Source organism: Camellia sinensis, chromosome 10 (assembly GCF_055761805.1).
Source record: "Camellia sinensis isolate YWXY chromosome 10, ASM5576180v1, whole genome shotgun sequence".
Taxonomy (NCBI): Eukaryota; Viridiplantae; Streptophyta; class Magnoliopsida; order Ericales; family Theaceae; genus Camellia; species Camellia sinensis.
In genome coordinates this window covers 122791002-122818298 of record NC_138970.1, presented here as the reverse complement: position 1 = coordinate 122818298, position 27297 = coordinate 122791002, and the positions used below count along the sequence as shown (strand labels likewise).

General features: G+C 37.3%; 1 protein-coding gene and 1 long non-coding RNA gene across 2 annotated transcripts; both read left to right on the top strand.

The window, feature by feature from the left end:
- Nucleotides 1–6232: 6232 nt before the first annotated feature.
- Nucleotides 6233–12115, top strand: LOC145800671 (uncharacterized). The gene is made up of 4 exons (XM_082890394.1): nt 6233–6286; nt 7430–9336; nt 10501–10854; nt 11479–12115. The coding sequence occupies exons 2-4, from the start codon at nt 7436–7438 to the stop codon at nt 12113–12115; spliced, it is 2892 nt and encodes a 963-aa protein (XP_082746520.1). The 5' UTR covers nt 6233–6286; nt 7430–7435.
- Nucleotides 12116–12399: 284 nt separating this feature from the next.
- On the top strand, nt 12400–13571 carry LOC145801289 (uncharacterized). The gene is made up of 2 exons (XR_014342551.1): nt 12400–12738; nt 13419–13571. It is a non-coding gene; the product is annotated as an uncharacterized LOC145801289 (long non-coding RNA).
- The last annotated feature ends 13726 nt before the right edge of the window (nt 13572–27297 follow it).

Here is a 27297-nt window from a genome sequence, read left to right as displayed (position 1 = left end):
GGTGTGATTTTCTCAAATATTTGAAGATGAGTGGTTTTTGGTGAGAAAACCTAGAAATTGGAGATTTTTAAGAAAGATGTTGTTATGTTTATTTTGTGTGTCAAAATAAATGATATTTGAAAATTGTTTATTATTACATATAAATGATGTTTTTCCATGGAATAAGAGAATTGTTGAAGTTTTGAAAATTGTTGTTTAAAAGTGTTGATATAGTCTTGAAATGACTAAGTTGTTGGAAATGTTTGAAATGTGGGAATTATGTTATCCCTTGGATGAATTGAAATAAAAGTATTTATTCATCTTGTGAAATTGTATTGGCATATCAATTCATTTCATAATGAAGAGCTTTGAAATTTGATTTGAAAACTTTGCATTTAGAAAAGAATGTTGAGAAACAAGTTTTCATGAAATGGTTTTGGGGTAAATACGGTGGTAAGTCTTGAAAGGTGGTGTAGATTATAGGTGTTGAGCCTTCCAGTTAATACTGGTAAAAATGACAGATTAGAGGTGTCGACCCTTCTGGTTAATACTGGTAAAAAATGACAAATTGATAGTACTTGTATAGTCTACTTGCAGACACTGACCTAGGAATTTACGGAGTTGTATTTACCGCCCCTTGAATAAAACTTGATAAAATGTTGAGCAGTTGAAATTGCATGACATCATTGAGTATGTTGTTTTTTCAAAGGATGAATGTGTGTTTTACTTTCAAAAAGGTATAGCATGGCATAAGCATTCCATCTCACGAAACTTGTATAAAATGTATATACTTTGTTAAGAATTTCCTACTGGGCTTTATGCTCACCATACGGGATTTTTGTGCAGGAAAAGATGTGGTGATCCCACCCATTTAGGGGGGTGGAAGTATGTGTATTGGGAGTGAAATGCTCTTATTTTCTTGTGACTCTGTGTGTAAGCCAATGGCTGTGTTTTTGTGGGTTTGAATAACCATTTTGTGTAACCAAGCTCTAGCCTTGGAAACTTGTAAACCCTTGGGGGTATTTATTTGTTTATTTACTTGTTGTTGGATTAATGTATTGTTGCATGAAGAATTATTGTATCATGTGATGTAAGTTTGGAGATTTATATTCGGTTTTCCTTGAAAGAGCCATGATTGTTGTATTATCATTTGGGCTAGAAATTTGGGACGTTACAACTTGGTATCAGAGCTACAGGGTTTAAATACTTGGAGCTCGTGGGAAGTGGTTGTTTAACTACAATGGGTTCATTTAGCATGCTTAGGAAGTGTTATACATTTTGTGACTATGTGATAACATGCTTATGTGACTAAAAGGGTATGAGATTGGACTTTTGGGATGTTGTTTGCGCCAATTAAATTCCTTGAGGTCTCATTAGAAGGGTACTTGATCAATACTCGTTCTACTAAGAATTCTTGCTTTTTCGTGGGACGAACTTCATCATGAAAGAATAATTCGTATGTGTTTACATGACTAAGTGCTTATGTGGAATGAAATTGAAATGTCTACATAGTAGTGAAATATATAGAACTGCGGTGATTAGACGTGTGGGGTAAATTGTGGGCACGTATGGGTTAGTGTGCTAAATCATTTCTATTGTCCTTTATAGGATGTCAGGAAGGGGTCAAACTCATGGTGGTAGAGGCAGGAGACGTGGTAGGGCTCGCTGGGGTGTGTATGAGGTACTGGTCCATGAGGTCCCGGTGCAAGAGGAAGAGTCAGGCCAAGCTAATATGGCCGAACAAGCAGACCAAGTGGGTCAAATCGTAATGGGGGCCCTAGCTAGAGAAATAGCAGAGGCTATGAACTTGTTGAGGGCGGAGAACTAAGCCCGAGAGAACACCTTAGAGGCAAGAGCAATTTTCCTTACTAGGGAGTTTTTGCGGACCAAACCGGATGAATTCCATGGTGGCCCCGAGCCTAAGAAAGCAGATGAGTGACTTAAACAAACTGTGAAGACATTTGAGATGCTTCACATTGATGATAGCGAGTTGAGAGTGACTCTAGCGAGTTACTACCTTAAAGGGGATGTGGGTCAATAGTGGAAGTATGCCAAGAGTAAAGTGGAGCCAACATGGGAAGCCATTGTAGTTACTTTCCAAGATAAGTATTTACCTCTTGTTGCTAGGGAGAGATTGAGGCAAGAGTTCAAGGACCTCAAACAACTCGACATGACTGTGGCCGAGTTCGAAGTAGTCTTCTCTAGTTTATCTAGGTTTGCACCAGAGTTGGTGGCAACAGAAGAGCGCCATTGCATTGAATTCGAGAAAAGTTGAAAATCAAAATCTTCTTTAAGATTGTTGGGAACATGATTCAGAACTATGACCGTCTTGTAGAGTCGGCGGCGTACGTAGAGATTTCTGTACAAGCCGAAGAGGAGAGGCTTCGGAGTTCGAGGCCTAGGGGCCAAGAGTCTCAAGGAGACTATAGGCAGAGTAAGAAGAGCAGGGGTACCTTTTTATTCCAGCCCCAACTACAGCAGTCTAAATCCAGTTTTCCTTTGCCTAGTATGGGTTCGGGAAAAAGCACATCGAGTAGCTTCTCGTGTTTCAAGTGTGGCCAACCGGGTCACAAAGCTTTCTCATGCCCATAAAAGGGAGGAGGGCAGTTAATATTACCACCACCTAACCGATCTCAAAGTCAGTCTCAGTCTCAGAATAAAGGTCAAGGGTTTAATTGTTATCAGTGTGGTCAGCCGGGGAATATGAAAAGAACCTGCCCACAGTTGGGAGGCATATTTGGCACATCAGGGTTGAGGCAAACTCAGAGCCACCAGTAGGCTCAATCAGTCCAAGCTTCGCGAGTTAATCAAGGAGTCACTTCAGCTCAGTCAGTACAACAGGCCTATGCTCCAAGAGGGGAGCAAATTAATCAGGGGTTACAAGGGCGCGTGTATGCTGTTACCATGCTAGAGCAGTTGCTAGAATCCTTAGTTGTGAGAGGTATTTTTGTTGTGTGTAATTCTTTAGCTAATGTGTTGAAAGACACGGGTGCGTCTCATTCATTTATATCTACTGCATTTGCTTCTATATTGGGGTTAGAGGTAGCACAGTTAGTGCCTCCGCTCAGAGTAGAGTCACCTGTTGGGGGTACAGTTGATTTAGACCGGGGTTGTTGTGACTGTGAAATAGAAGTTGCCGGGCGTCGACTTCCGTTTGCTTTTGTATTGCTAGACATGTCGAGTTTTGATGTCATTCTAGGTATGGACTGGTTGTGTTCGTACCGAGCTGTGATAGATTGTTACCGTTAGAAGGTTACAGTTTGCACCTTTGGTGGTGATTATTTTTACTTTCTGGGAAACCATGTTGATAGGGTTTTGTCACCAATCTTTGACCCTCGTAGTAGAAGCAAACTTAGTGGCCTACTTGCAACTCTCTTGGATAGCGAGAGTGACGGGACCCGTGTTGAGTTACTAAGAGTAATTTGTGAATACCAGAACGTCTTTCCCGAAGATCTTACTAGTTTACTATCTCACCGGGAGATCGAGTTCTCCATTGAATTAGTGCCTGGTACGGCACCGATTTCCATGTCACCGTATAGATTTGCACCCGCCAAATTGCATGAGTTGAAGATTCAACTCCAAGAGCTTTTAGATAAGGGCTTCATTCGCCCTAGTACATCACCTTGGGGAGCACCGACTCTCTTTGCGAAGAAGAAGGATGGGTCATTGCGGTTGTGTATTGATTACCGCAAGTTGAATCGGGTTACCATTAAGAACAAGTATCCTCTACCTAGAATTGATGATTTGTTTGACCAACTTTGAGGGTCCTGCTGCTTCTCCAAGATAGATTTGAGGTCGGGGTACCATCAGTTGAGAGTCCGAGAGGAGGACATCCAGAAAACGGCATTTCGTACGCGTTATAGTCACTATGAATTCCTTGTAATGCCGTTTGGGTTGACTAATGCACTGGCTTCCTTTATGGATTTGATGAACCGAATCTTCCGAGAATACTTGGACCTTTTTGTGATCGTCTTTGTGGACAACATCTTAATTTATTCAACCTCCGAGGAGGAACATGAGGCTCACTTACGTGTAGTGCTTGAATTGCTTAAAGAGCACCGTTTGTATGCCAAATTTGATAAGTGCGAGTTTTGGCTCACGGATCATGACAATTGAAGACTCACGAGAAGAATTACCCCACCCATGACCTAGAATTAGCGGCAGTAATTTTTGCCTTAAAAATTTGGAGGCATTACTTGTATGGTGAGAAGTTTGAAGTCTTCTCAAATCATAAAAGTCTTAAGTAGTTGTTTTCTCAAAAAGACTTGAATTTACGTCAACAGAGGTGAATGAAATTCATGGAGGATTATGACTTTTAGTTACACTATCATCCGGGGAAGGCCAATGTAGTGGTCAATGCTTTGAGACGGAAATCTGTGAAATCTATGAGTCGCTTGGCAAGTGTGGCCATTCAGGAATGGGTTATGCTAGGTACTATTGGCAAGTTTGATTTGCATTTGGGTGAATCCAGTGAGAGTGCTACCTTGTTTACTTTGAATGCTCAACCTACCTTGATTTTTAAGGTCATAGAGGCACAACAGAAGGACCATGAGGTGGAGTCGATCCGGGTTAAAATTTCCAATGGGAAGGTAGAGAAAGGTTTGAACATCCACTCGAATCAGAGTGTACGTTACCTAGACTATCTGTTTGTACCAAAATCTTGTAGAGAGGAAGTACTTTGGGAGTTCCATCACTTACGCCTTGCGGTATATTCGGGAGGCACGAAGATCTATCAGGATCTTAGTCGCCAGTTTTGGTGGAGAGGCATGAAAATGGATGTAGCTATGTTTGTGTCGAAGTACCTTACTTGTCAACAAGTGAAGGCCGAACATCAGAGGCCAACATGTTTGTTACAACCCTTGCCTATAGCAGAGTGGAAGTGAGAACATATTACGATGGACTTTGTTGTGGGCCTTCCGAGGACTTAACGGGGTAGTGATGCCAGTTGGGTGGTAGTAGACCGGCTGACTAAGTCAGCACATTTTATTTCTATGCGCATAAGTGACTCAGTAGATTATCTTGCCGACCTATAAATTAGGGACATAGTGAGGTTGCACGGGGTCCCTGTGACGATTGTTTCGGATAGAGATCCGCGTTTCACCGCTCGGTTGTGGCAGAGTTTGCAGAGTGCCATGGGCACTAGATTGACCTTTAGTACTGCGGATCATCCTTATACTGATGGGCAGTCCGAGAGTACTATTTAGATCTTTGAGGATATGCTTCAAGGCTGTGTCCTTGACTTTTCGGGTTCGTGGGAGAGGCACTTGCCCTTAGTGGAGTTTGCCTATAACAATAGTTTCCAATCGAGTATTGGCATGGCACCGTTTGAGGCCTTGTATGGTCGACCGTGTAGATCTCCTGTTTGTTGGGCCGAGGTGGGAGATGCACCTTTGTTAGGTCCAGAGTTGGTTCGGGAAACGACGAAGGAAGTAGTACTTATCCGTAAGAGGTTAGCTATGGCTCAAAGTCGCCAGAAAAGCTATGCCAACTGTAGGAGGAGACCCTTGTCTTTTGAGGTGGGAGATCATGTCTTATTGAAGATATCACCTAGACGGGGCTTGATGAAGTTTGGGAAGTGTGAGAAGTTGTCCCCTCGGTTTATTGGCCCTTTTGAAATCCTTAAGCGGATTGGGGAGGTTGCTTATCGTTTGACGTTACTGCCACAGCTTTTTGGGGCTTATGACGTGTAAAATCCAAAATTTTTATGTGTAGAATTATTTTTGGTTAAAGTAGTAATTAAATTAATTTATATGGTTCATTTTAGTAACATCAAGGAATTAGTTATGAGGTGGTTTTTTTAAAAATTTTTATTACTTAGATGGTTAAGTTTGTAATTTTGGGAGATTGGGTTATAGGCCCACTTGGGCTTTAGGTCTTGGAAACATAGAAGCACAAACAAATAGAGGTAGTGATGTTGTTGTGGCTGCTGCGGCAGATCTAGCAATAGAAAAAAAAAAAAAAAAAAAAAGAGAGAAGAAGAAGAAGTAAAGAAAAGAAAGAAGATTCATAGATTGGTGACTTTGATCTAATCATCTCTTGGAGGTAAGATTTGTTTTTATGGTACTCCTAACTATTTCTTTAGACATAGTATCTTGTATGTTGATTGGGTGTATGTATTTTGGGGTTTTGGAATTTACTTGTAGACTATAGGATTAGATTAGTACATTATAAAGAAAAGAATGATAGATGCATCATGGTGATCAATAATAATTGTTTATGTGGTATAATATTTTATTAGGTTTGTGAGATTGGGGTGGATCTTGGTAATTTGAGATTAGCTTGGGAAATATTATTTTAGCTGTTTGAGGTAAGTAACCCTCTATCACTGTTGGTTCATTTTTATTCTTATCGAATCGTTTAAAATCATAAATATTTATTTAAAGCCTTCATGTTCTCTTAAAATAAAATATGGGTCAAGTATAAAACAATATCGAATATTATTATTAAAATTATTTGAATATTTGGTGAAACTATTCTGAAAATTGTACTAAACGTTTATTCTAAAAATATCGAATGCTTTATTTAAAATTTGTGTATTGTTTGAATTTTGAACATCACTCTAGTCTGACTACGATTTGGACCCTAGCCAATGGGGGTTATTTATTGGCACAGAAACTAGTTTCTTTTGGGGCTTTACCACCGGCCTATGTGTGGTTCTGGGCCTTGTCACGGGCTATGTGACCGTAGTCAATAAGACTTGGGTTTTGTGAATCAAATCATTGAACCATCTGAATATCGAACCATCGATTTGAACAATGAATTACTTTGAATTATCTTGTTGGCTTTTCATTTAAAATGTATTGTACATTGTTTATTTTTAGCCATGAAACCATCTTACAAAATAATTGTTCATTTATTGAACTGTAGAAAAATTTATATTTATTGATTATCAATTTATTTATTTATTTATTTATACTTGATCCAGCTGGCAGTGATGGTTGGTTATTTACTAGGCTGTCTAGCTTACCCTTATTTTATTTTTTTCAGATTCTGAAGAGTAGAGCTGCGCGGGATTTTTTTTACATATGGGAGTGCCGAGAGTAGGACTATGATTTAAGTACTTGGATTATTTGTTTTGTTAATGGATTTTATTAGTGGACTTGGTGGATAATTTCATATGATAAGAATAATCAATTTTTTTTTTATGGATTTTAGTATTATGATAATTAAGGGTTTGATTGGAGTATTTTACATTGTTAGTTATGTGTTGGACTCTTAGCCTTGCATGCTCACTTAAATGAGTGTGCGGCGTTGTCACGGAGCTTGGGACGTGACAATTTAGTGGTATCAGAGCCAGGTTGTAATTTTTAAAGGCTAGTATAAAATAGTGGTGAGATTGGGTAGATATAGGATTGGGAACGCTTATAATTTGATATAATGTTATTTTTATTTACTTGTTATAGGGACTTGAGAATAGAATAAGATGGGATTTTATTATTGATGCATTTAGGTTGCAATGGAACATGAGGAGACATTGGCAAATATGGCTAGGAATACACGCCAGGGTCAAACGAATCGACGGACTGGTAATAGCAATCGGCGAGGGAATGTGACTAATAATGGTAGTGGTTCTCAAGCAGTCGGAGGAAATCAGGGGCAAGAGTTGGGACACCAAGAACAAGCTGCAATCCCCAATCCAATTGAAATGGTTCAAGTGCTTCAAACGTTGGCCGGGGTGGTGCAACAACAAACCACCATAGGGAATAACTTGACTAGACTTATGGAGCAACAACAGCAGATGCAGCCAGGTGTTGGGCCACAACCAAGGCCACGTTGTAACATTACCGAGTTTAAGAAGATAGCCTTGGCATTTGATGGAGCCACAGACCCTTTGGAGGCTGAAAAATGGTTGACAGAAATGGAGAAGTTGTTTCCCGTTTTTGAGTGTACGGATGATCAGAAGGTGACCTATGCTACGTTTATGCTACAAGGGATAGCTAATGATTGGTGGCAGATGGAGAAGCGCATACACGAGCATGATGCCAACCCCTATACATGGGAAAGGTTTAAGAAGGCATTCAATGAGAAATACTTCCCTAGGAGTGTTCGTCTACAAAAAAAGAGGGAATTTTTGAAGTTAGAGCAAGGGAATAAGACGGTTGCAGAATATGAAGCTGAGTTTACGAAGTTGTCTAAATTTGCATCAGCATTTGAAGCAGATGAGGATAGCAGAGCACGAAAGTTTGAAGCTGGACTAAGAACGAACATTATGCAACAAGTGGTTCCTTTCGAGTTACCTACTTTTGGAGCAGTGTTGAATAAGGCTTTGCTAGTTGAGAGTGGCCTTACCAGAGCCCAAGAAGAGAAAGAAGAGAATTATAAGAAGAGGCCTAGTTCTTCCAACTTCCAAACTTACACTTCTTCGGTTGGGAGTTGGGGAAGTCGAACTATGGGTAGTAGTGTTGATAAGAAGAATGATCGGGTACAATGCACTGGGTGTAATGGATTCCATCGGGATAGTGAGTGTCGTTGGAATACTGGGGCTTGTTTCTCTTGCGGGCAACAGGGGCACAGGATAGCTGATTGCCCTAATCGGAAAGGGCATGAGATTGAACAGAAAGCATGGACAAATAAAGGAGCATCAACAGACAAAGGGTCTTCAGGAAGTCAAAAGAAAAATGGAGGTCATAATCCAAAGACTCAGGGTCGAGTGTACGCACTCACGCAACAAGATGTCCAGACTTCCAACACGGTGGTGTCAGGTACTGTTTTAGTGTCTTCTGTTTATGCACATGTGTTATTTGATTCTGGCGCTACAAATTCATTTGTGTCTATGGGATTTGTTAAGAAACATGGATGGAGATGTGTCTCTAGAGAGATCGACTTATGTGTTGAAACCCCGATAGGAGGGGTTATGGTTGCTGACTTAATTTGCAAATCTCGTGTGGTTAGTATAGATGACAGGAAATTGCTTGTAGACTTAACTGTTTTAGATATGCGGGACTTTGACATAATTCTTGGAATGGATTGGTTGGCAACCAATTATGCTTCTGTGGATTGTCGAGGCAAAAGGGTAGTATTTCAGATTCCTAATCAACCAGAATTTTGCTTTGTGGGTAGTGGAGTTAACACTCCTCTTTTGGTAATCTCAGCTTTGCAAGCTAGACGGTTGTTAAGGAATGGTTGCGAGGGCTATTTAGCTTCTGTGAGAGATACCCGTGAGACTGAATTGAAGCTAGAGGATATTCTAGTTGTGAAGGAATTTCCCGATGTTTTTCCTGAAGAGTTACCGGGGTTGCCACTAGATAGAGAGATTGAGTTTGCCATTGAATTGATACCTGGCACGGGTCCTATCTCCAAGGCTCCGTATCGGATGGCCCCAGCAGAGTTGAAAGAGTTGAAGGAACAGTTACAAGAGTTACTAGATAAGGGCTTTATTAGGCCTAGTGTTTCTCCTTGGGGTGCGCCCGTTTTATTTGTGAAAAAGAAGGATGGTAGTTTTCGCCTTTGCATTGATTATCGAGAGTTGAACAAGGTGACAATCCGAAATAAATATCCTTTGCCTAGGATAGATGACCTATTTGATCAGTTGCAAGGAGCACAAGTCTTTTCTAAGATTGACCTTCGTTCTGGCTATCACCAGTTGAAGGTTAAGACGGAAGATATACCTAAGACAGCCTTCCGAACTAGGTATGGGCATTATGAATTTTTAGTGATGCCGTTTGGGTTGACCAATGCGCCTGCAGCTTTTATGGATTTAATGAACAGAGTGTTTAAATCCTTCTTAGATCAGTTTGTGGTAGTTTTTATTGATGACATTCTTGTGTACTCAAAGAGTAAAGAGCAGCACGAAGAACATCTGAGAATAGTGTTGCAGATATTAAGGGAGAAGAAATTATTTGCTAAATTAAAGAAGTGTGAATTTTGGCTGGAGAGTGTATCATTTTTGGGTCATGTGATATCTAAAGATGGGGTGTCTGTTGACCCCAAGAAAGTGGAGGCGGTGGTGGAATGGAATCGGCCTACTAGTGTCACTGAAATTCGTAGCTTCTTGGGTTTAGCAGGATATTATAGAAGGTTCGTTGAGGGATTTTCCCGAATTTCTATGCCTTTAACTCGTTTAACACAAAAAGGGGTTAAATTTGAGTGGTCTGATGATTGTGAGAAGAGTTTCCAAGATCTAAAGAGTCGATTGGTGTGTGCTTCAGTACTTATAGTTCCGTCCGGAGATGAAGGTTTTACCATCTATAGTGATGCATCGAAGATGGGCTTGGGTTGTGTCCTAATGCAAAATGATAAGGTAGTGGCATACGCGTCTAGGCAGTTGAAGCCATATGAGCAGAATTATCCTACGCATGATTTGGAGTTGGCTGCCGTGGTGTTTGCATTGAAAATCTGGAGGCACTACCTGTATGGGGTGAAATGTGAGATATTCACTGATCATAAAAGTTTGAAGTATATTTTCACTAAAAAAGAATTGAATATGAGGCAAAGGAGATGGTTGGAGCTATTAAAGGACTATGAGTTGACTATCAATTATCATCCAGGAAAAGCTAATATAGTGGCGGATGCCTTGAGTAGAAAGACCCCGAGTAATTTGGCTACCTTGATCACTGACCAAAAGAATATCTTGGAGGACTTACAGAGGTTGAATATTGAGATTAGATGGCACAACCATGGAGTGCAGTTGGCAAACCTTAGGGTTCAACCCACATTGATTGATAGAATTAAAGATGCTCAAGGAAGAGACTCTCAGTTGCAAAAACTTAAGGCTGAAATGGAAATAGGGCTACAGATGGAATTTTGTATGCATAAAGATGGAACCTTGAGATTTGGAGAGAGGTTGTGTGTGCCTAATGATTTAGAGCTCAAGAGAGAAATCCTAAGAGAAGCTCACAGTTCAGGATATACTGTACATCCAGGAAGCACTAAAATGTATAAAGACTTGAAGAGGAACTTTTGGTGGAATAATATGAAGAGGGAAATTGCTCAGTATGTTGCTCAATGTTTGGTATGTCAACAAGTGAAAGTTGAACATCAGAGACCTGCAGGTAAGTTACAACCTCTTCCTATTCCCGAATGGAAGTGGGAACATATTACCATGGATTTTGTGACAGGGTTGCCTAGGACCCAAGGTGGTAACAATGCTATTTGGGTTATCGTTGATCGATTGACCAAATCCGCTCACTTTCTAGCTTTTAAGGTAGGGTTCTCCTTAGAGAAGTTTGCAAAATTGTATATCAAGGAGATTGTGAAGTTGCATGGTATTCCGGCGACCATAGTGTCTGATAGAGATAGCAGATTTGTATCTATGTTTTGGAAGAGTTTGCATACAGCTTTGGGCACTAGTTTGAATTTTAGCACTGCCTTTCATCCTCAAACTGATGGACAGTCAGAGAGAACTATTCAAACCTTGGAAGACATGTTGAGGGCTTGTGTTATCGATCTTGGAGGTTCTTGGGATGAGCATTTGGCCTTAGTGGGATTCTCTTATAATAACAGTTATCATGCGAGCATTCAGATGGCACCATATGAGGCTTTATATGGACGAAAGTGTAGATCACCTATTTGTTGGGATGATGTGGGTGAAAGGAAGTTGTTAGGGCCTGAGATTGTGCAACAAACAGTGGACAAGATCAATCTTATTAGAGAGCGACTTCGCACGGCACAGAGTAGACAGAAAAGTTATGCAGATAACAGGAGACGTGATTTGGTGTTTGGGGTTGGAGACCATGTATTCCTTAAGGTGTCTCCTATGAAAGGAGTAATGAGGTTTGGTGTTCGTGGTAAATTGAGTCCTAGATTTGTTGGGCCATTTGAGGTTTTGGATCGAATTGGTGAGGTAGCTTACAGACTTGCCCTACCACCTTCACTAGTTGGAGTTCATAATGTTTTTCATCTCTCAATGTTAAGGAAGTATATACCGGATCCTAGTCATGTGATTGATCATGCACCGTTGCAGTTTAAGGAGGATTTGACATATGAGGAACACCCTATACGAATTGCTGATAGGAAGGAACAGGTTTTGAGGCGTCGAGTCATTCACTATGTTAAGGTTCAATGGAGTAATCACTCGGAAAGAGAAGCTACTTGGGAACTTGAGGATGAAATGAGACAAAAGTATCCCCAACTTTTTGAGACTCCAGGTATGTCAAATTTCGAGGACAAAATTTCTTTTAAGTGGGGAAGAATGTAAAATCCAAAATTTTATGTGTAGAATTATTTTTGGTTAAAGTAGTAATTAAATTAATTTATATGGGTCATTTTAGTAACATCAAGGAATTAGTTATGAGGTGGTTTTTTTTAAAATTTTTATTACTTAGATGGTTAAGTTTGTAATTTTGGGAGATTGGGTTATAGGCCCACTTGGGCTTTAGGTCTTGGAAACATAGAAGCACAAACAAATAGAGGTAGTGATGTTGTTGTGGCTGCTGCGGCAGATCTAGCAATAGAAAAAAAAAAAAAAAAAAAAAAAAAAAAGAGAGAAGAAGAAGAAGTAAAGAAAAGAAAGAAGATTCATAGATTGGTGACTTTGATCTAATCATCTCTTGGAGGTAAGATTTGTTTTTATGGTACTCCTAACTATTTCTTTAGACATAGTATCTTGTATGTTGATTGGGTGTATGTATTTTGGGGTTTTGGAATTTACTTGTAGACTATAGGATTAGATTAGTACATTATAAAGAAAAGAATGATAGATGCATCATGGTGATCAATAATAATTGTTTATGTGGTATAATATTTTATTAGGTTTGTGAGATTGAGGTGGATCTTGGTAATTTGAGATTAGCTTGGGAAATATTATTTTAGCTGTTTGAGGTAAGTAACCCTCTATCACTGTTGGTTCATTTTTATTCTTATCGAATCGTTTAAAATCATAAATATTTATTTAAAGCCTTCATGTTCTCTTAAAATAAAATATGGGTCAAGTATAAAACAATATCGAATATTATTATTAAAATTATTTGAATATTTGGTGAAACTATTCTGAAAATTGTACTAAACGTTTATTCTGAAAATATCGAATGCTTTATTTAAAATTTGTGTATTGTTTGAATTTTGAACATCACTCTAGTCTGACTACGATTTGGACCCTAGCCAATGGGGGTTATTTATTGGCACAGAAACTAGTTTCTTTTGGGGCTTTACCACCGGCCTATGTGTGGTTCTGGGCCTTGTCACGGGCTATGTGACCGTAGTCAATAAGACTTGGGTTTTGTGAATCAAATCATTGAACCATCTGAATATCGAACCATCGATTTGAACAATGAATTACTTTGAATTATCTTGTTGGCTTTTCATTTAAAATGTATTGTACATTGTTTATTTTTAGCCATGAAACCATCTTACAAAATAATTGTTCATTTATTGAACTGTAGAAAAATTTATATTTATTGATTATCAATTTATTTATTTATTTATTTATACTTGATCCAGCTGGCAGTGATGGTTGGTTATTTACTAGGCTGTCTAGCTTACCCTTATTTTATTTTTTTCAGATTCTGAAGAGTAGAGCTGCGCGGGATTTTTTTTACATATGGGAGTGCCGAGAGTAGGACTATGATTTAAGTACTTGGATTATTTGTTTTGTTAATGGATTTTATTAGTGGACTTGGTGGATAATTTCATATGATAAGAATAATCAATTTTTTTTTTATGGATTTTAGTATTATGATAATTAAGGGTTTGATTGGAGTATTTTACATTGTTAGTTATGTGTTGGACTCTTAGCCTTGCATGCTCACTTAAATGAGTGTGCGGCGTTGTCACGGAGCTTGGGACGTGACATGACGTGTTTCATATTAGTATGCTTTGGAAATATGAGCCGGATCCATCATACGTGTTGAATTGGACCGATTTAGAGGTAGATGAGGATGCCTTGTATGAGGAGAGACCGATGAGAGTCTTGGATAGACGGGACCAAGTCTTGCGAGGCAAGACAATTCCCTTGGTAAAAGTATTGTGGAAACATCACGGGGTCGAGGAAGTGACTTGGGAACGTGAGTTAGAAATCTGAGAAAAATATCCGGATTTGTTTGTTGATGCATGAGCATGTATTGAGAAATTAATTATGTTAATGAAATGTATAAACATTGTATATGTTATAATTGTTTGGGAAAAACATGAATTCAATATAAACATTGCATATGTTTTGAGAATATGGAATATTGTGGGTGTTGTATCACTCTTAGAAGCATTGTATATGCTGTTGTTAATCATTTTGGAAATTAGCTAAAACAAGGTTTGAAACATGATCTGTAATTTCTGGGAGAAATTCTTTCAGAAGGAGAGGTTATAGCGACCCAGGTTTTTACCCCGACTTTCGTTGTGTTCCGGACTCAGATTCCGTGATTGTATACTGTTGTCTATGTCATATTTCCTTCATTTAACTCTTTGTAATTGAGTTTTGGATTATGTTGGGCGTGTTTGAAACAAGTTGGTTTTTAGTTGGTCTAGAATGTTGTTGCCTAGATTTTGCCTTCTTCGCTCGAGCGAGGCTTCTTGCGCTCGAGCGAGCCTTGTATAATCTGCTTCTTCACTCGATCGAGGCTTCTTGCACTCGAGCGAGCCTTGTGAAATTGTTTCTTCACTCGAGCGAGACTTCTTGCGCTCGAGCGTGCGTCTGCGTTGGTGACAGACCTGAAGCTTTGCATTCTATGCTCAAGCGACGCTTCTTGCGCTCGAGTGAGTCGACTTGTTGTGTCTGGTCGCTCGAGCGAAAACTCCTTAGCTCAAACGAGCCTGTTTATATCAGATCGTGAATGAGATATTTCAAAACACTTTTGCAGCTCACTCTCTCTCTAAAACTCTCCAAAAACGCAGGTTTTCATACTCTCTCTTTAGAATACACATTCTCTCTAAGATTTCATCTAGATCAGTTGTGTTCTTGACCCTAGTGTCTTTGATAATAAGGTAGAGGGCTTCAAGAGTTTCGTGTTGATCCAAGTAAGAGTTGGTTTCGTCATCTTTGGAGTTTCGATCTTGCTTGCCTGTCTTCTACACTTAAGGTAGGGATTTTCTTTGAGTTATATATATGTTTTTTTAAGATCTAGATGATTTTCGAAATTATCCTTTGATTAGTTTTGAAAATTGATTGTAGTTTAAAGAAGATAAGTGATTTTGAAAGTGGGTTTACTTCATTTTCCTTTCCTATATCACGAAACTTGTATAAAATGTATATACTTTGTTAAGAATTTCCTACTGGGCTTTATGCTCACCATACGGGATTCTTGTGCAGGAAAAGATGTGGTGATTTTGCCTAACTGAAGGCGTGGAAGTCTGTGTAGAGAGCATAATGTGCTCATTTGCTGTGACTCTGATTGTAAGCCAAGGGCTTTGTATGTGTGGGTTTGAATAACAGTTTTGTGAAATCAGGCTCAAGCCTTGGAAGCTTGTAAACCCTTGGAGGTATTTGTTGTTTAATTAATTGTTGTTGGATTAATTGTATTATCGCATGAAGACTATTTACATCATGTAATGCAAGTATGAGGATTTATTATCAGTTTTACTTTAAAGGGCTATGACTATTGTATTACCATTTGGAGATGAAAATTGGGGCGTTATTGTGAAAACCCATATTTAAATTATTCTTAAAAGAAAATAAATAAATAAATATATTAATTAATTAATGTTATTCAGAATCTACCTAAAATATATAATAGTGTAAAAATAAATTAGTTTTAAATTAACCCAATTCAATCACTAACAAAGACCTTATTAAGAATAAAATTTTTGTGGATGTTCAATAATTATTGTTATAAATTATTAGTTAAAAAAAAAAGAAGAAATTTTCGTGGCAATGCCACCTGCTTGTTTGCATGGTGGTATGGGAACTATAACCCATCATCCTTCTTAGAATTTAGAGAAAGCCATATTTCTTAGAACTTGGAGAAAGTGAATAGATTTATTAATGAAAAGAATGTGTGAGAGAGTGAGAGCCTCAGAGAAGTGGCTCTATAAATTCATACCACACATAGTGTTTATACGCACTGTGTTCATTCAAAGACTAATAAAAAAAAAAAAAAAAATAGAGGGAATTCTTGTGGAAGAAGAGGAGGAGGTTGAAATTGCATATTTTCTTACCATTTCATTATTCCATTTCAACCCTACAACTAAGTAAGAAAACCTTCTCATTTCTTTTTATTAGTGAAGTTTTCAGATTATGTCCTTGTGATTAAAATGACTACTCATAAATAGAAATTTTATATATATGTGTAGGAATTTTGTGATATGTATATCAAGTGTTTGAAGATGTTTATAGTCTTAAAATCATCTTATTATTGTAAAGAAATAAGCTTGCATGTGTAGTTTATACATTTAAAGAGAAGATTGAAAATAATTAATCTGTTTTGAATCTGCCAGAATGTTGCCCGAATTTTTAGACAATTTTATACTCAAAATTTCGAGATGATTTCTCTACAAAGTTGTTGATAATGATGTCTAGTTCATCCATGAATTTTGGCAACAATTTTTGAGCTTTCTACGAATTTATACAAAATTTTAACTAAATCTGAAACTGTGTTGAAAATAATCTGTTTTGAATCTGCCAGAATGTTGCCCGACTTTTTAGACAATTTTATACTCAAAATTTAGAGATTATTTCTTGTACAAAGTTGTTGATAATGATGTCTAGTTCATCTAGGAATTTTGGCAACAATTTTTGAGCTTTCTACAAATTTATACAAAATTTTAACTAAATCTGAAACTGTGAGACAAATTTTACTATGTATTTGAAAATTTATTTAAAATTCTATACTAAGCCAAATCTGGTAATTTCTAACTAAAAGATGAAATTTGAGAAGTCTAGTTTCATGATAAATTTTTAGATTATGGATTTGATCTATAAAATTAAGCATGGAATTAATGTAAGGAAATGTGACAAACCTGTGTCATAAAGATTGTTGAAAATTTTACAGGATTATTTACATCTTATTTTTCTGAAATTCTTTCTGAAAGGTGACCTAAACATCCCTATTGAGTATTCTGTTCAATTGCACGAATTTTAGGATTGTGTGAATAATTTATTTAAAATTTTAATATCTAAGTTATTATGTTCATACCATGGTTTAAATTAATTGTCTGTTAAATTTTGGACATTCAATAATTTGTGTTTATTATATAGAGTTAATGATAGAGGGTTAATACCGGTTATTCAGGGTGAGCCCTGGTTTTTAATAATTTTTAAGTAAATTGTGTCGCGAAACCCTAAGATGGCACGAGGATTATTTGAACCTTTATCGGTATTTAGTTTTGGAATAAGGGTGGATGTGCGTGTGGTGCGCAGGGAAGTTATGTACCCCTGGCAGACCGTTCCCTTGGGGCAGACCACGGATGTCACAGCTTGGGTATATAACTCCGGGCGTAGGTATCTTTGGTAGTTCTTTAATATTTGACCAAGGGGGGGTTTCCAAATTAACCGTGGTCATGACTTAGTGATTGGTAAGCTAAACCTCTTTGGCAAGATTTGAATTATTTTATTAGTTGTAATTTATGTTTACAATTATATTATTATCTTGTGTTTATAATCTCATTATTTTCTCTCAAAAAGAATGGTAGGTTGGTTATGTTTTCTTATTGTGTTGCAAAACTCATGGCATATATTTTGTTGCCCTGGCGTTTCATGCCAGATTATGTCGAGGAAGGGACTGAGGCTGAAATTGGAGCTGTTGCTAATATCGAACTTTGGCTAACTTAGAGTCAAGATTTTATCAAAGAAAAAAAAATCCTGTCATTTCTTGTATTAGTATTTAACTATGTTGTGATGTTGTGTGTGAACTTGTAGTTTTATTTTGTTGTTCGACTTTGACTATGTAAGAATTTAAAATTTTCTAATTAGTAGTTAAAATTTTATCTAGCAAGTTATTGTTATTTAAATCTTATAACGTTTCAAAAAAAAAATTTTGGGGCGTCACAGTTACACCCGTGAATCCGCCTCTAGGATAGAATGACGCCTAGTCTAAACATTGATATCTACTGTGTTATGCACGAACGAAATCAGATCTCGAATACCTTTGGATTTTTCTGATTCACCAAGTAGAAGAGGAAAATAACAATAAGAATCATTGAGAGAAATTCCATGGATTTTCTATGGATTTTTTATATTCAATTGCCAACACATTCCGCCTTTATATAGGCATGGATTTGTATCCCTTAGACCAATGGTTGTATCCTTTAAATTCAAAAATGACACATTTTAGATCCAAGAGTCATGTCTTTTGGTTTAAATCCAATGGTTACACCTCATGGCTTAAATTTAAAAGACACACCTCTTTATTAATTCATATAAACAATATATATATATATATTAAATATGTACATATATTATGAAAATGTTCCAATAATTTCTTCTTCTATTACATATCTCATTGTCTATGTTGATGATATACTCATTACTGGCTCCTCTTACTCTCACATACAAGCTCTTATTTCTCAGATGCATTTTACCTTTTCTCTTACGGAACTAGGTTCTGTTTCTTATTTTCTTAGTATCTCTACTACTTTTACTTCGTTGGGGTATTTTCTTTCTCAATCTCAATATGCTTTCATTCTTCTCACTACAGCTGGAATTACATAATGTAAATCTCGTTCTTCCCATCTTTCTGCCAAATCCTCTGTTTCCTGTGAATCTTCACTTCCTTTTTCCAATCTATCTCTTTATGGAAGCATTGTGGGAGGGTTGTAATATCTCATAATCACTAGGCTTGATCTGGCTTTTGCTATTAATCAGGCATGTCAACACATGCAGTGCCCTACTCAAGCTGACTTTACTACAGTGAAATGATTGCTCATATATGTTAAAGGCACTTTTTCACATGGCCTCTCTTTTACTCCTGGATCATTTGATGTCCATGCGTATTTTGATGCTGATTGGGCTGGTAGCCCTTATAATAGGAAGTCTACTTTAGGATTTTGCATTAACTTGGGTGCTAACTTAGTTTCTTGGATTGCTAAGAAGTAGCCAACTGTGGCTAGAAGTAGCATTGAGGCAGAATATCAAGCAATGACCTAAGTAAAAAAGGCAATAATAAACATAAGAATAATCTTGTTCACAGTGTTCGAAGTATTCAGTTTCAGTTCATTCTTTTCAATTTCATATGTTCAGATTCAGTTTTCACATTTACAGAAATTAACATACATACTTAAACATGTAGATGTAATGTTCCTAATTCTTTTCTAGGACATCATATAGCTTATATGGACTCGTGTTTGCGGTATAACTCATGCTCTGATACCACTCTATCATGACCCAAACCCACCATTATAAGTTTAGCATCTAAACCAGCCAGTAATCATTGGATTACCGAAGGACTCTGTACAGAATAACATATAATTAAGGGATTAGTGGAAGCAACTATACAAAATACAATATCTATAGAGCTGTGTAGACATACATGGAATAGAAATTTAAAACTTTAAATACACATATGTGACGTCATAATTACATTAGTCTTACATCACCCACATGTATAGATAAAACCAAAATGAGACTGTAGCGATCCCGATTTCGATCCTTCTTTCATGTTTTGCCACTTTGACTGGGCCGGTCGGGGATTGAGCTACCCAATCAGCTTGCGGGGGTCGAGGGGCAATGCCCCCGAAACAAAAATGCAAAATGCATTCGAAGTTGCTTGTCTGCTCGAGCGGCCGTTTCTGCGCTCGAGCGGAGAATGTTTGGTTTCAAAAGTTTGACCTGTCTGCAAAAGTACTGGGTTAGTGTATTTGACGCTCGAGCGGACCATATTATATCAATTCATGAATCTGATATTTCAGATCACTTTTTCAGTCCTCTCTTTATCTAAAACTCTTTAGAATTCTAGATCGGGAACTTCTCTCTCTAGAAGTCATCTTCTCTCTTTGATTTCTCTAAATCCATTGGGATTTAGACCAAAGTTCATCGCCAAAGTTGGTTATCATCTCGAGGGCTTCGTTGTGTGTGGTGAGGATCGAGTTTCGACACCGTTGATTTTGAGGGTTTCATCTCATTTCTTTTTCAAAACTTGAGGTAAGGATTTTCTTAGAGTTATATATATATATATATTTTTGCAAGATCTAGACGATTTTCGAAATCATCATTCGATGGTTTTGAAAATTGATTGTTAATTCAAGAAGTTGAGCGATTTTGAAAGTGGATTTGTCTTTTGTTCTTTTAAAATGATTTTATGGGTTTTGATCTTCGTTGATTGAAGAAAATATGATTTTGGAAAGTTTTCTTTCAAAAGATTTGAATTGTATAGTTTTGGTGAGAAAACCTAGAATTTGAATTTTTTTTTTAAAGAGATTGAAAATCCATGAATGATATTGTTATATTTATTTTGTGTGTCAAAATAGATGGATGTTTGGAAAATTTCTTATTTATATTTATATAAATGATGAATTTCAAGGAATATGAGAATTGTTGTTCATTTTGGAAATTATTGTTCAAAACGTTGAAATAGTCTTGAAATGACTAATTGTTGAGGATACTTGAGAAAAGGGAATTTTGTTATTCCTTGGATGATGAATTGGAATAAAAGTATTTATATTCATCTTGTGTTATTAGCATATCAATTCACTTGATTACATTAAACTTTGAAAATTGATTTGAAAACTTGCATTGAGAAAAGAATGTTGAGAAACAAGTTTCCATGATTGGTTTTGGGGTAAATACAGTGGTAAGTCTTGACAAGTGGTGTAGATGAAATTGAATAGGTGTCGAGCCTTCTAGTTAATACTGGTAAAAATGACAGATTATAGGTGTCGAGCCTTCCAGTTAATGCTAGTAAAAATGACAAATTGGTAGTACTTGTATAGTGTACTTATAGGCACTGACCTAGGGATTACCAGAGTCGTATTTACCGCCCTTGAAATAAATTGTTAAGTTTTGAACAATTGAAATTGTATGATATCATTGAGCATGATTGTTTTCAAAAGATGAAAATGTGATTTATCTTCAAAAAGGACATAGCATGGCATATGCATTTCATCTTTTGAGACTTGTATAAAATGTATATACTTTGTTAAGAATTTTCTACTGGGCCTTATACTCACCATACGGGATTTTTGTGCAAGAAAAGATGCGGTGATCCCACCAAACTAGGGGCGTAGAAGTATGTGTGTTGGGAGTACAATGCTCTCATTTTGCTGTGACTCTGTATGGGTTTGAATAACCGTTTTGTGTAATCAGGCTTTAGCCTTGGAAACTTGTAAACCCTTGGGGGTATTTATTTGTTTATTTACTTGTTGTTGGATTAATGTATTATTGCATGAAGAACCATTGTATCATGTGATGTAAGTTTGGAGATTTATATTCGATTTTCCTTGAAAGAGCCATGATTGTTGTATTATCATTTGGGCTAGAAATTTGGGGCGTTACAGAGACTTAGCCCAATATACAGATAAACAGAAATTTGTTTAGATTTCAATAAAAGAAAACAAAGTCTTAAATTGGTTCACAAAACTTGACCACTTGACTCTTCCAAAACCCCCTCGGGAGGCATAAAGGTTGGCTGACAAAACACAGAAACTGAATTTAGTTCATATCAAAAATCGAATTAGAATTATATTCATAATCAGAATTTATAGTTAATCGTACGTGGTATATCCATTAGCACTAACATAAATAGTTGACCTATAAAGGGACAACTATGAAGGCATACAGTTGACTCACGTGTATGGAGACAGTACAGTTAGCTCATGAGACGTACAGTTGGCCCATAAATAGGACGTATACAGAAGGATCTATAACGGTTGGCTCATGAGACGTACAGTTGACCCATAATCGGGACATAACAGAACAGACAACAAATGTCATCTGAAGCTAAGGATGCCACAAATACATTTCAAAAACATTGGACAACTATTCATTCATGTAGAAAATAATATTTCAAAAAACAGATTATCTTATATCATTCAGAAAATACTTATAATTGAACATAGCTTTACAAAGTTATTACTCACTCAGATGGGTCCAATAGCAGAACATGTTAAGCAAGCAGATCAGATAGCTTATGGCGCGTGACCTACACAAACATATAGCGGATACACATTGAACACACGTGTCACATATATTACATTTATTATTCCTCTTTCATGATGTGTGTTCCTATCTTTTATCCTCATTATTATGTCTTAATTAGAGCTTAGGAATGCCTAGGATGTGATGAGAATGCCAAAATGTGCTTTGGAACACTTAATTAAATTTTCAAAAATAGGGCAGTCTGCTCGAGCACAACATCGGTCGCTCGAGCGGTCTGCAAAGTCTGCAAAAGTACTAGTTGCATGATTTTTCCACTCAACGGTCGCTCGAGTCAAAGACTGAGTAAATAGGGTCTCCGCTTGAGCACAACTTCATACACTTGAACGGTCTGCAAAAGTCTGTAAAACTTCTAGGAGCTCTTATTTTATGCTTGAGCGCAACTTTGGTCGCTTGAGTGGAGGGTCAAGAATAAGGGTAGTCACTCGAGCGCAAGTTCTGCCTCTTGAGCTAACTTCCAGACTCTGCAAAAGTACTGGAGCTCGCATTATTCACTGGAGCGCAGAGTCCATCGCTTGAGCGAGGGGTGCAAATTTTGGAATTTTCAGATTGCCGATTCAAGTTCAAAATCCATTTGCAAAGCATCAAAACACATCATTTTGAGCCAAAACTTAGGAAACATTAAGAAACTCATAGTACATAATGAATTACAAACCATTTCGCAAAATCATGCCCAAAAGCTTTGCCAATTGTACAAAATTAAGCTTGAACTTTGAAAACGTGACATGCATGTAATGATATGAGCTTCATCCTTCCAAAACATGATCAATTGAGATGTTTGGTACAAAAACATGTTGAATTCTTAAAAGATAGCCAAGGTAAGGTCATGCATGTGAAAATTCTTGTAAAAACAACTTCAAAACTTCATGATACGCACATGCATGCATGAATGTTCCCAAATTCCTCAATCTAAGCTCAATTCTCATGATTAACCACTTCAATCTCTAGGCTTCTTGCACTAGTGTCTTGAATACAAAGCTTAAAGACAAGTTTCTTACCTAGCATTCTCAATTCTTTAAGGTTTTGTGATAATCTTGAGTAACTTTTCACGTCTCCTAGCAAATTCCTTCCAATCTTAGCAATTTTTCACTTCTTCCTACTTGAGTTCAATTCTAGCCTACTCTCACAAACACACACACTCTCTCTCTCTCTCTCTCTCTCTCTCACGTTAGTTTCAAGGAGGGTAGAAAGTGATGGGTTTAGCATGTGCTTATAAGCCTTATATAGGCTTGATTAAGAAGTTTAATTAACTTGAGTTAAGGATAATCACTAGGGATTATTTTATTTTAATTATTTCATTCTAAATCGAATTTCAATTGAACCTACCATAATTTTTTAAAAATCCTAAATAACACGTAATCTCAGTCAATTTCGTATTCTATGGTCGATAAGGCCTTCAATTCGTAGAACAGAAGCACAGACAGATATTTCTACGGTAGACAGATATAAACACAAATATCATATAACACATGCAATTAACTCGAGACTTCATTTTAATTACTCATCAGGCATTCTTAATCATGCAGTATTAGTTAATAACATATCGAGGTTGTTACACTAAGCTTCTGCAGAGATAGCCTGGAGCTTTTGCATAATCTTTACATCAAATCCTCTATTGTGCTAGTTTTGTGGTGTGACAATTTGTTTGCTTTATCTCTTACTTCAAACCCTGTGTTTCATGTAAGAATCAAACACATTGAAGTCAATTATCACTTCATGCACGAAAAGGTTGCTACCAAATAGTTGTTTATTTGTCATGTTCCCTCTTCTAATCAAGTGGTAGATGTTCTCATAAAACCTCTTTCTGTCTCTCGGTTTTAGTTTCTATAATCCAAGCTTCTGGTTGGTTCTCCTCCCATCAACTTGAGGGGAGATGATAAACCTATTAAGTCTAGGGCGGTTACATGATAACTAGTGCGTAGAATAATACATTAGATTGCTTACACTATAACTAATTTAGTTAGTTAGTTAGGATACTAATTAATAGTTACCTCACTTTAGTTAGTAGTTAAGCTTTAGTTCCCAAGGGTTATAAGATCATCACTATTATATGTGGTTAGAATTCAAGCGAGAGATAAAATATGACTATTTAGTACTTAGATATCTTGAATAATTAATTATGGAAGCACGCTATGAGATAGGAGTCCATTAAGAGATACAAGATGCCTCTTTACCTAATGGGTGGGTGTTTATGTTTATAAGACGCCTCTTTACATGGGAATCTGATGACTTTTCCTTTCTTGTCCTTCTACTCAATTCTACACCAGCATAAGGCAATAAGATGTAGACAAATTGGTATGGAAGTTGGATGCCTCAGGGCTTTACTCAGTGAAATCAGATTATGAGTGGCTATCCTTCAATGATAGCCTACGTTCGGTGGTACTTAGGCTATTGTGGAAGGGCATCTCTCCACCAAAAATGCAGCTCATATGTTGGTTGGCATGGAGAGGTTAGCTAAAAACATTAGTGTTTCTTCAAAGTATTGGTGTCCTTGATTCCAATGGAAGTTCCCTATGTTGCTTCTGTAATTCTTGTGCTGAAAATGTGAGTCATGTTCTTTTACACTGCCATTTCTCATGGAAATTTAGTCAAATCTGGTTAATTGGTGGAGTTTGGAATGGGTTGTGTAGGAATCTGTTAATCATCTGTTGGATTAGTGGAGTGGTTTTAAATTCAAGTAAATGTTTAGGTGTATGTGGGAAGCTTTACCAGTTGCGGTTATGTGGTTTGTGTGGAAGGCTAGAAACGAAATCAAATTCGCTGGTAAAATGGTTAGTTGGAGTGAGGTTTTTGACTCCATTAAGTTGCACATTGATCTTTTATTGAATTACCATATTAAGGGGTGGATTTCTCAATCAATGATTTGATTTTTAATTTGAAAGCCATTAGGGGGCTATAAGGGGTGGCTATCTATGTTTGGGGGTGGTGTGTTTTTGCCTCAGTTGTATGTTTTCTTTACTCTAGTTTGTGTATCTGTTGGTTGAGTTCTTCTCAACCAGTTCGGTGGGTGTTGCATATTATTGGGTGGCCTTTCTTGTGTCAACCTAGTTGATGATGAGTGGGTTTCACTATGATGCTTACAGCACTTCCATTGTCTGTCTTTATTGATGTAAGATGTTAAGGATTTATCCTTGGTTCTGATTTAATAAAGTATATTTTTTGCTGATTAAAAAGAAAAAAGAAAAAAGAGAGACACACGATGCCTTTTTCATATATCATATGCCTTATCGATCCAATTCTTAATAATCAAAAGAAGTTAAAGAAAAAAAAGGATAAATTATGAATACACTCCTTGAGATTTGCTTAAATTACAGATTGCCTTCTGTGGTTTGAAAAATTACAAATACCCCATTGTTAGAATTTTTTATTTAACAGAATTAACTAAAAAACATAAAATTCATAATTGCTCTCCTATACATGAATAAAATTGTCTAAATTATTAATTGACTTGATGATTTATTACCAAAAGTAGCGATTTGTTATGAAATTAGAAATCTCAAGGAGTGAAATGTAATTTTCAAAATCATAGAGGGCAATTCATATTTTAATCAAATCTCAGGGGGTTTATATGTAATTTACCCAAAAAAAAACAAAAGGAAAAGATGGGCCCTCCATATTGCACGATTAAAACTAGAGTAAATCATCGCAACTATACAACATAGGACAAAGATCTCATGTGAAACGCAAAATATGTCTCTTTTACAACATATGTTGGTTCAATTTATGGAGAGTTCATTAGTTGATATCAGATATATTGTCGAGTTAGGAAGTTTTTATCAAATCATTTACTTTTACTACACATGTGAGACATGAATTCAATTGCGAGTCACAAGATATGTTTCTTTAGTGCCACGTGCCTTCCAAAATGATAACTCTTAGTGTACGAGCAAAAAATATTCTTTCTCGTATAATCCTGTTGATCAAGTCCACGCTACTTCGTACATCGTCGCTTTACTCCCTGAAAATAGAAACGTGAGCTAGCCGGCAGGTGTGTGCCGGATATCTCTCCGATGCCTAAGTCAGCAAAAATAGACAAATAGACAAAAGCTTTGTGTATTCGGGAATCAAAGTTGTGTTACCTCTCCATAGGTGATGTTATGAGCTTTTATAGGTTCCGTGGTTCCGTGTGGCACAATCCTAGTAGGACTCTCACTCCTCCATGTAGAGTCCTCCTAAGAATCACATTCCTGAAAGATAATGCTTATCCTTCAACACCCCCCTTACTGCTTAAACCAAGTGAGATGGTTTTACCATGGTTGGATGTTACGACCGAGATAACATAGCCAAGCTAAAGCCACAGACTAGACCGAGCTCCAACTAGCTCGATTCTTCCTTTCACTGCGCGTGTACCTCGGTTGACATATTCCAACTGGGTTGTCTGAAACCGTGCTATCCACAATGAGCTTGGACCAAGCTATCTAACAGCAAGGTCCTAAGCAGAAGCCAACAATACCTCGGCTCAAGATGGTTTGACCGAGCTAACTGCCACCGTGTCGACCGTGGTGACCGAGCTAATTGCACGATTCTCTGGGATCGGGCTAACTGCAAGGCTCTCTAGGACCGGGCTAACTATCAGGCCCTTTAGTCTTTCTCACTATAACCCATAGAACAACCCATCACCTAGCTCGGCCCAATTTTCACATAAATTACCCTCTCAATTGCCCCTTAATTCCATCTGCGCAGCATAATAGGGATTACCTTTCACCAGCCGAGCTAAAAGCTTTAGCTTGTCAACCAAGCTAAAAAGCCTTAGCCTTCCAACTGAGCTAGAAACTTCAGCCTTCTAACCAAGCTAAACTCATTCCGGGCTCCATCTGTCCGGTCAAAACGTCCCTTCAGTTGCTGTAACTGAATCGATCGATTTCTATTCCATAGACACGTGGCAAACTCTCATTAGCCACGTATAGCTGTCACGCCGTCATCTTACCTCGCATTTTTTGAACAGTCCTGCCATTCCTCTCTCTTTCCAAAAAACCAAACCCTTTGTTTTTGAATCATTTCATTTGCACTATTCACCTTCTCCTCACTCTCTTCTCAGTGCTTTCACTTTTCTCAAACATAGTGCCTGCAAAACTTGCGTTCTTACTGCCATCGCTCCTTTCTTCAGTTCCTCCATCTTGAGCTGGTAAGTGGTTCGAATCTGTTTCCTTTTCATTTATATCGCACTGTTTATGCAATACATAGTTTAGTATTCATATGTTTTTCAAAATCCATACCATGTTTGCTTCCATTTTTCTGGGAAAAACCACGTAATAAAAACCACTTGTATTTCACGAATAATCTGAGAAACCCTGTATTTGATCCAAAATCACACCCCAACCGAACTAGGATATTGTTTGTATTAAGCGCAAACCTAGCCACACCTA

Excerpts from the sequence above, each read along its gene's own strand:
- LOC145800671 (XM_082890394.1), top strand. The coding sequence starts at position 7,436 with ATGGAACATGAGGAGACATTGGCAAATATGGCTAGGAATACACGCCAG. Across the intron at positions 9,337-10,500 it reads TTGAAGGAACAGTTACAAGA|AAAGACCCCGAGTAATTTGG; the intron begins GTTACTAGATAA and ends TGCCTTGAGTAG. Across the intron at positions 10,855-11,478 it reads CATCCAGGAAGCACTAAAAT|ATCACCTATTTGTTGGGATG; the intron begins GTATAAAGACTT and ends ACGAAAGTGTAG.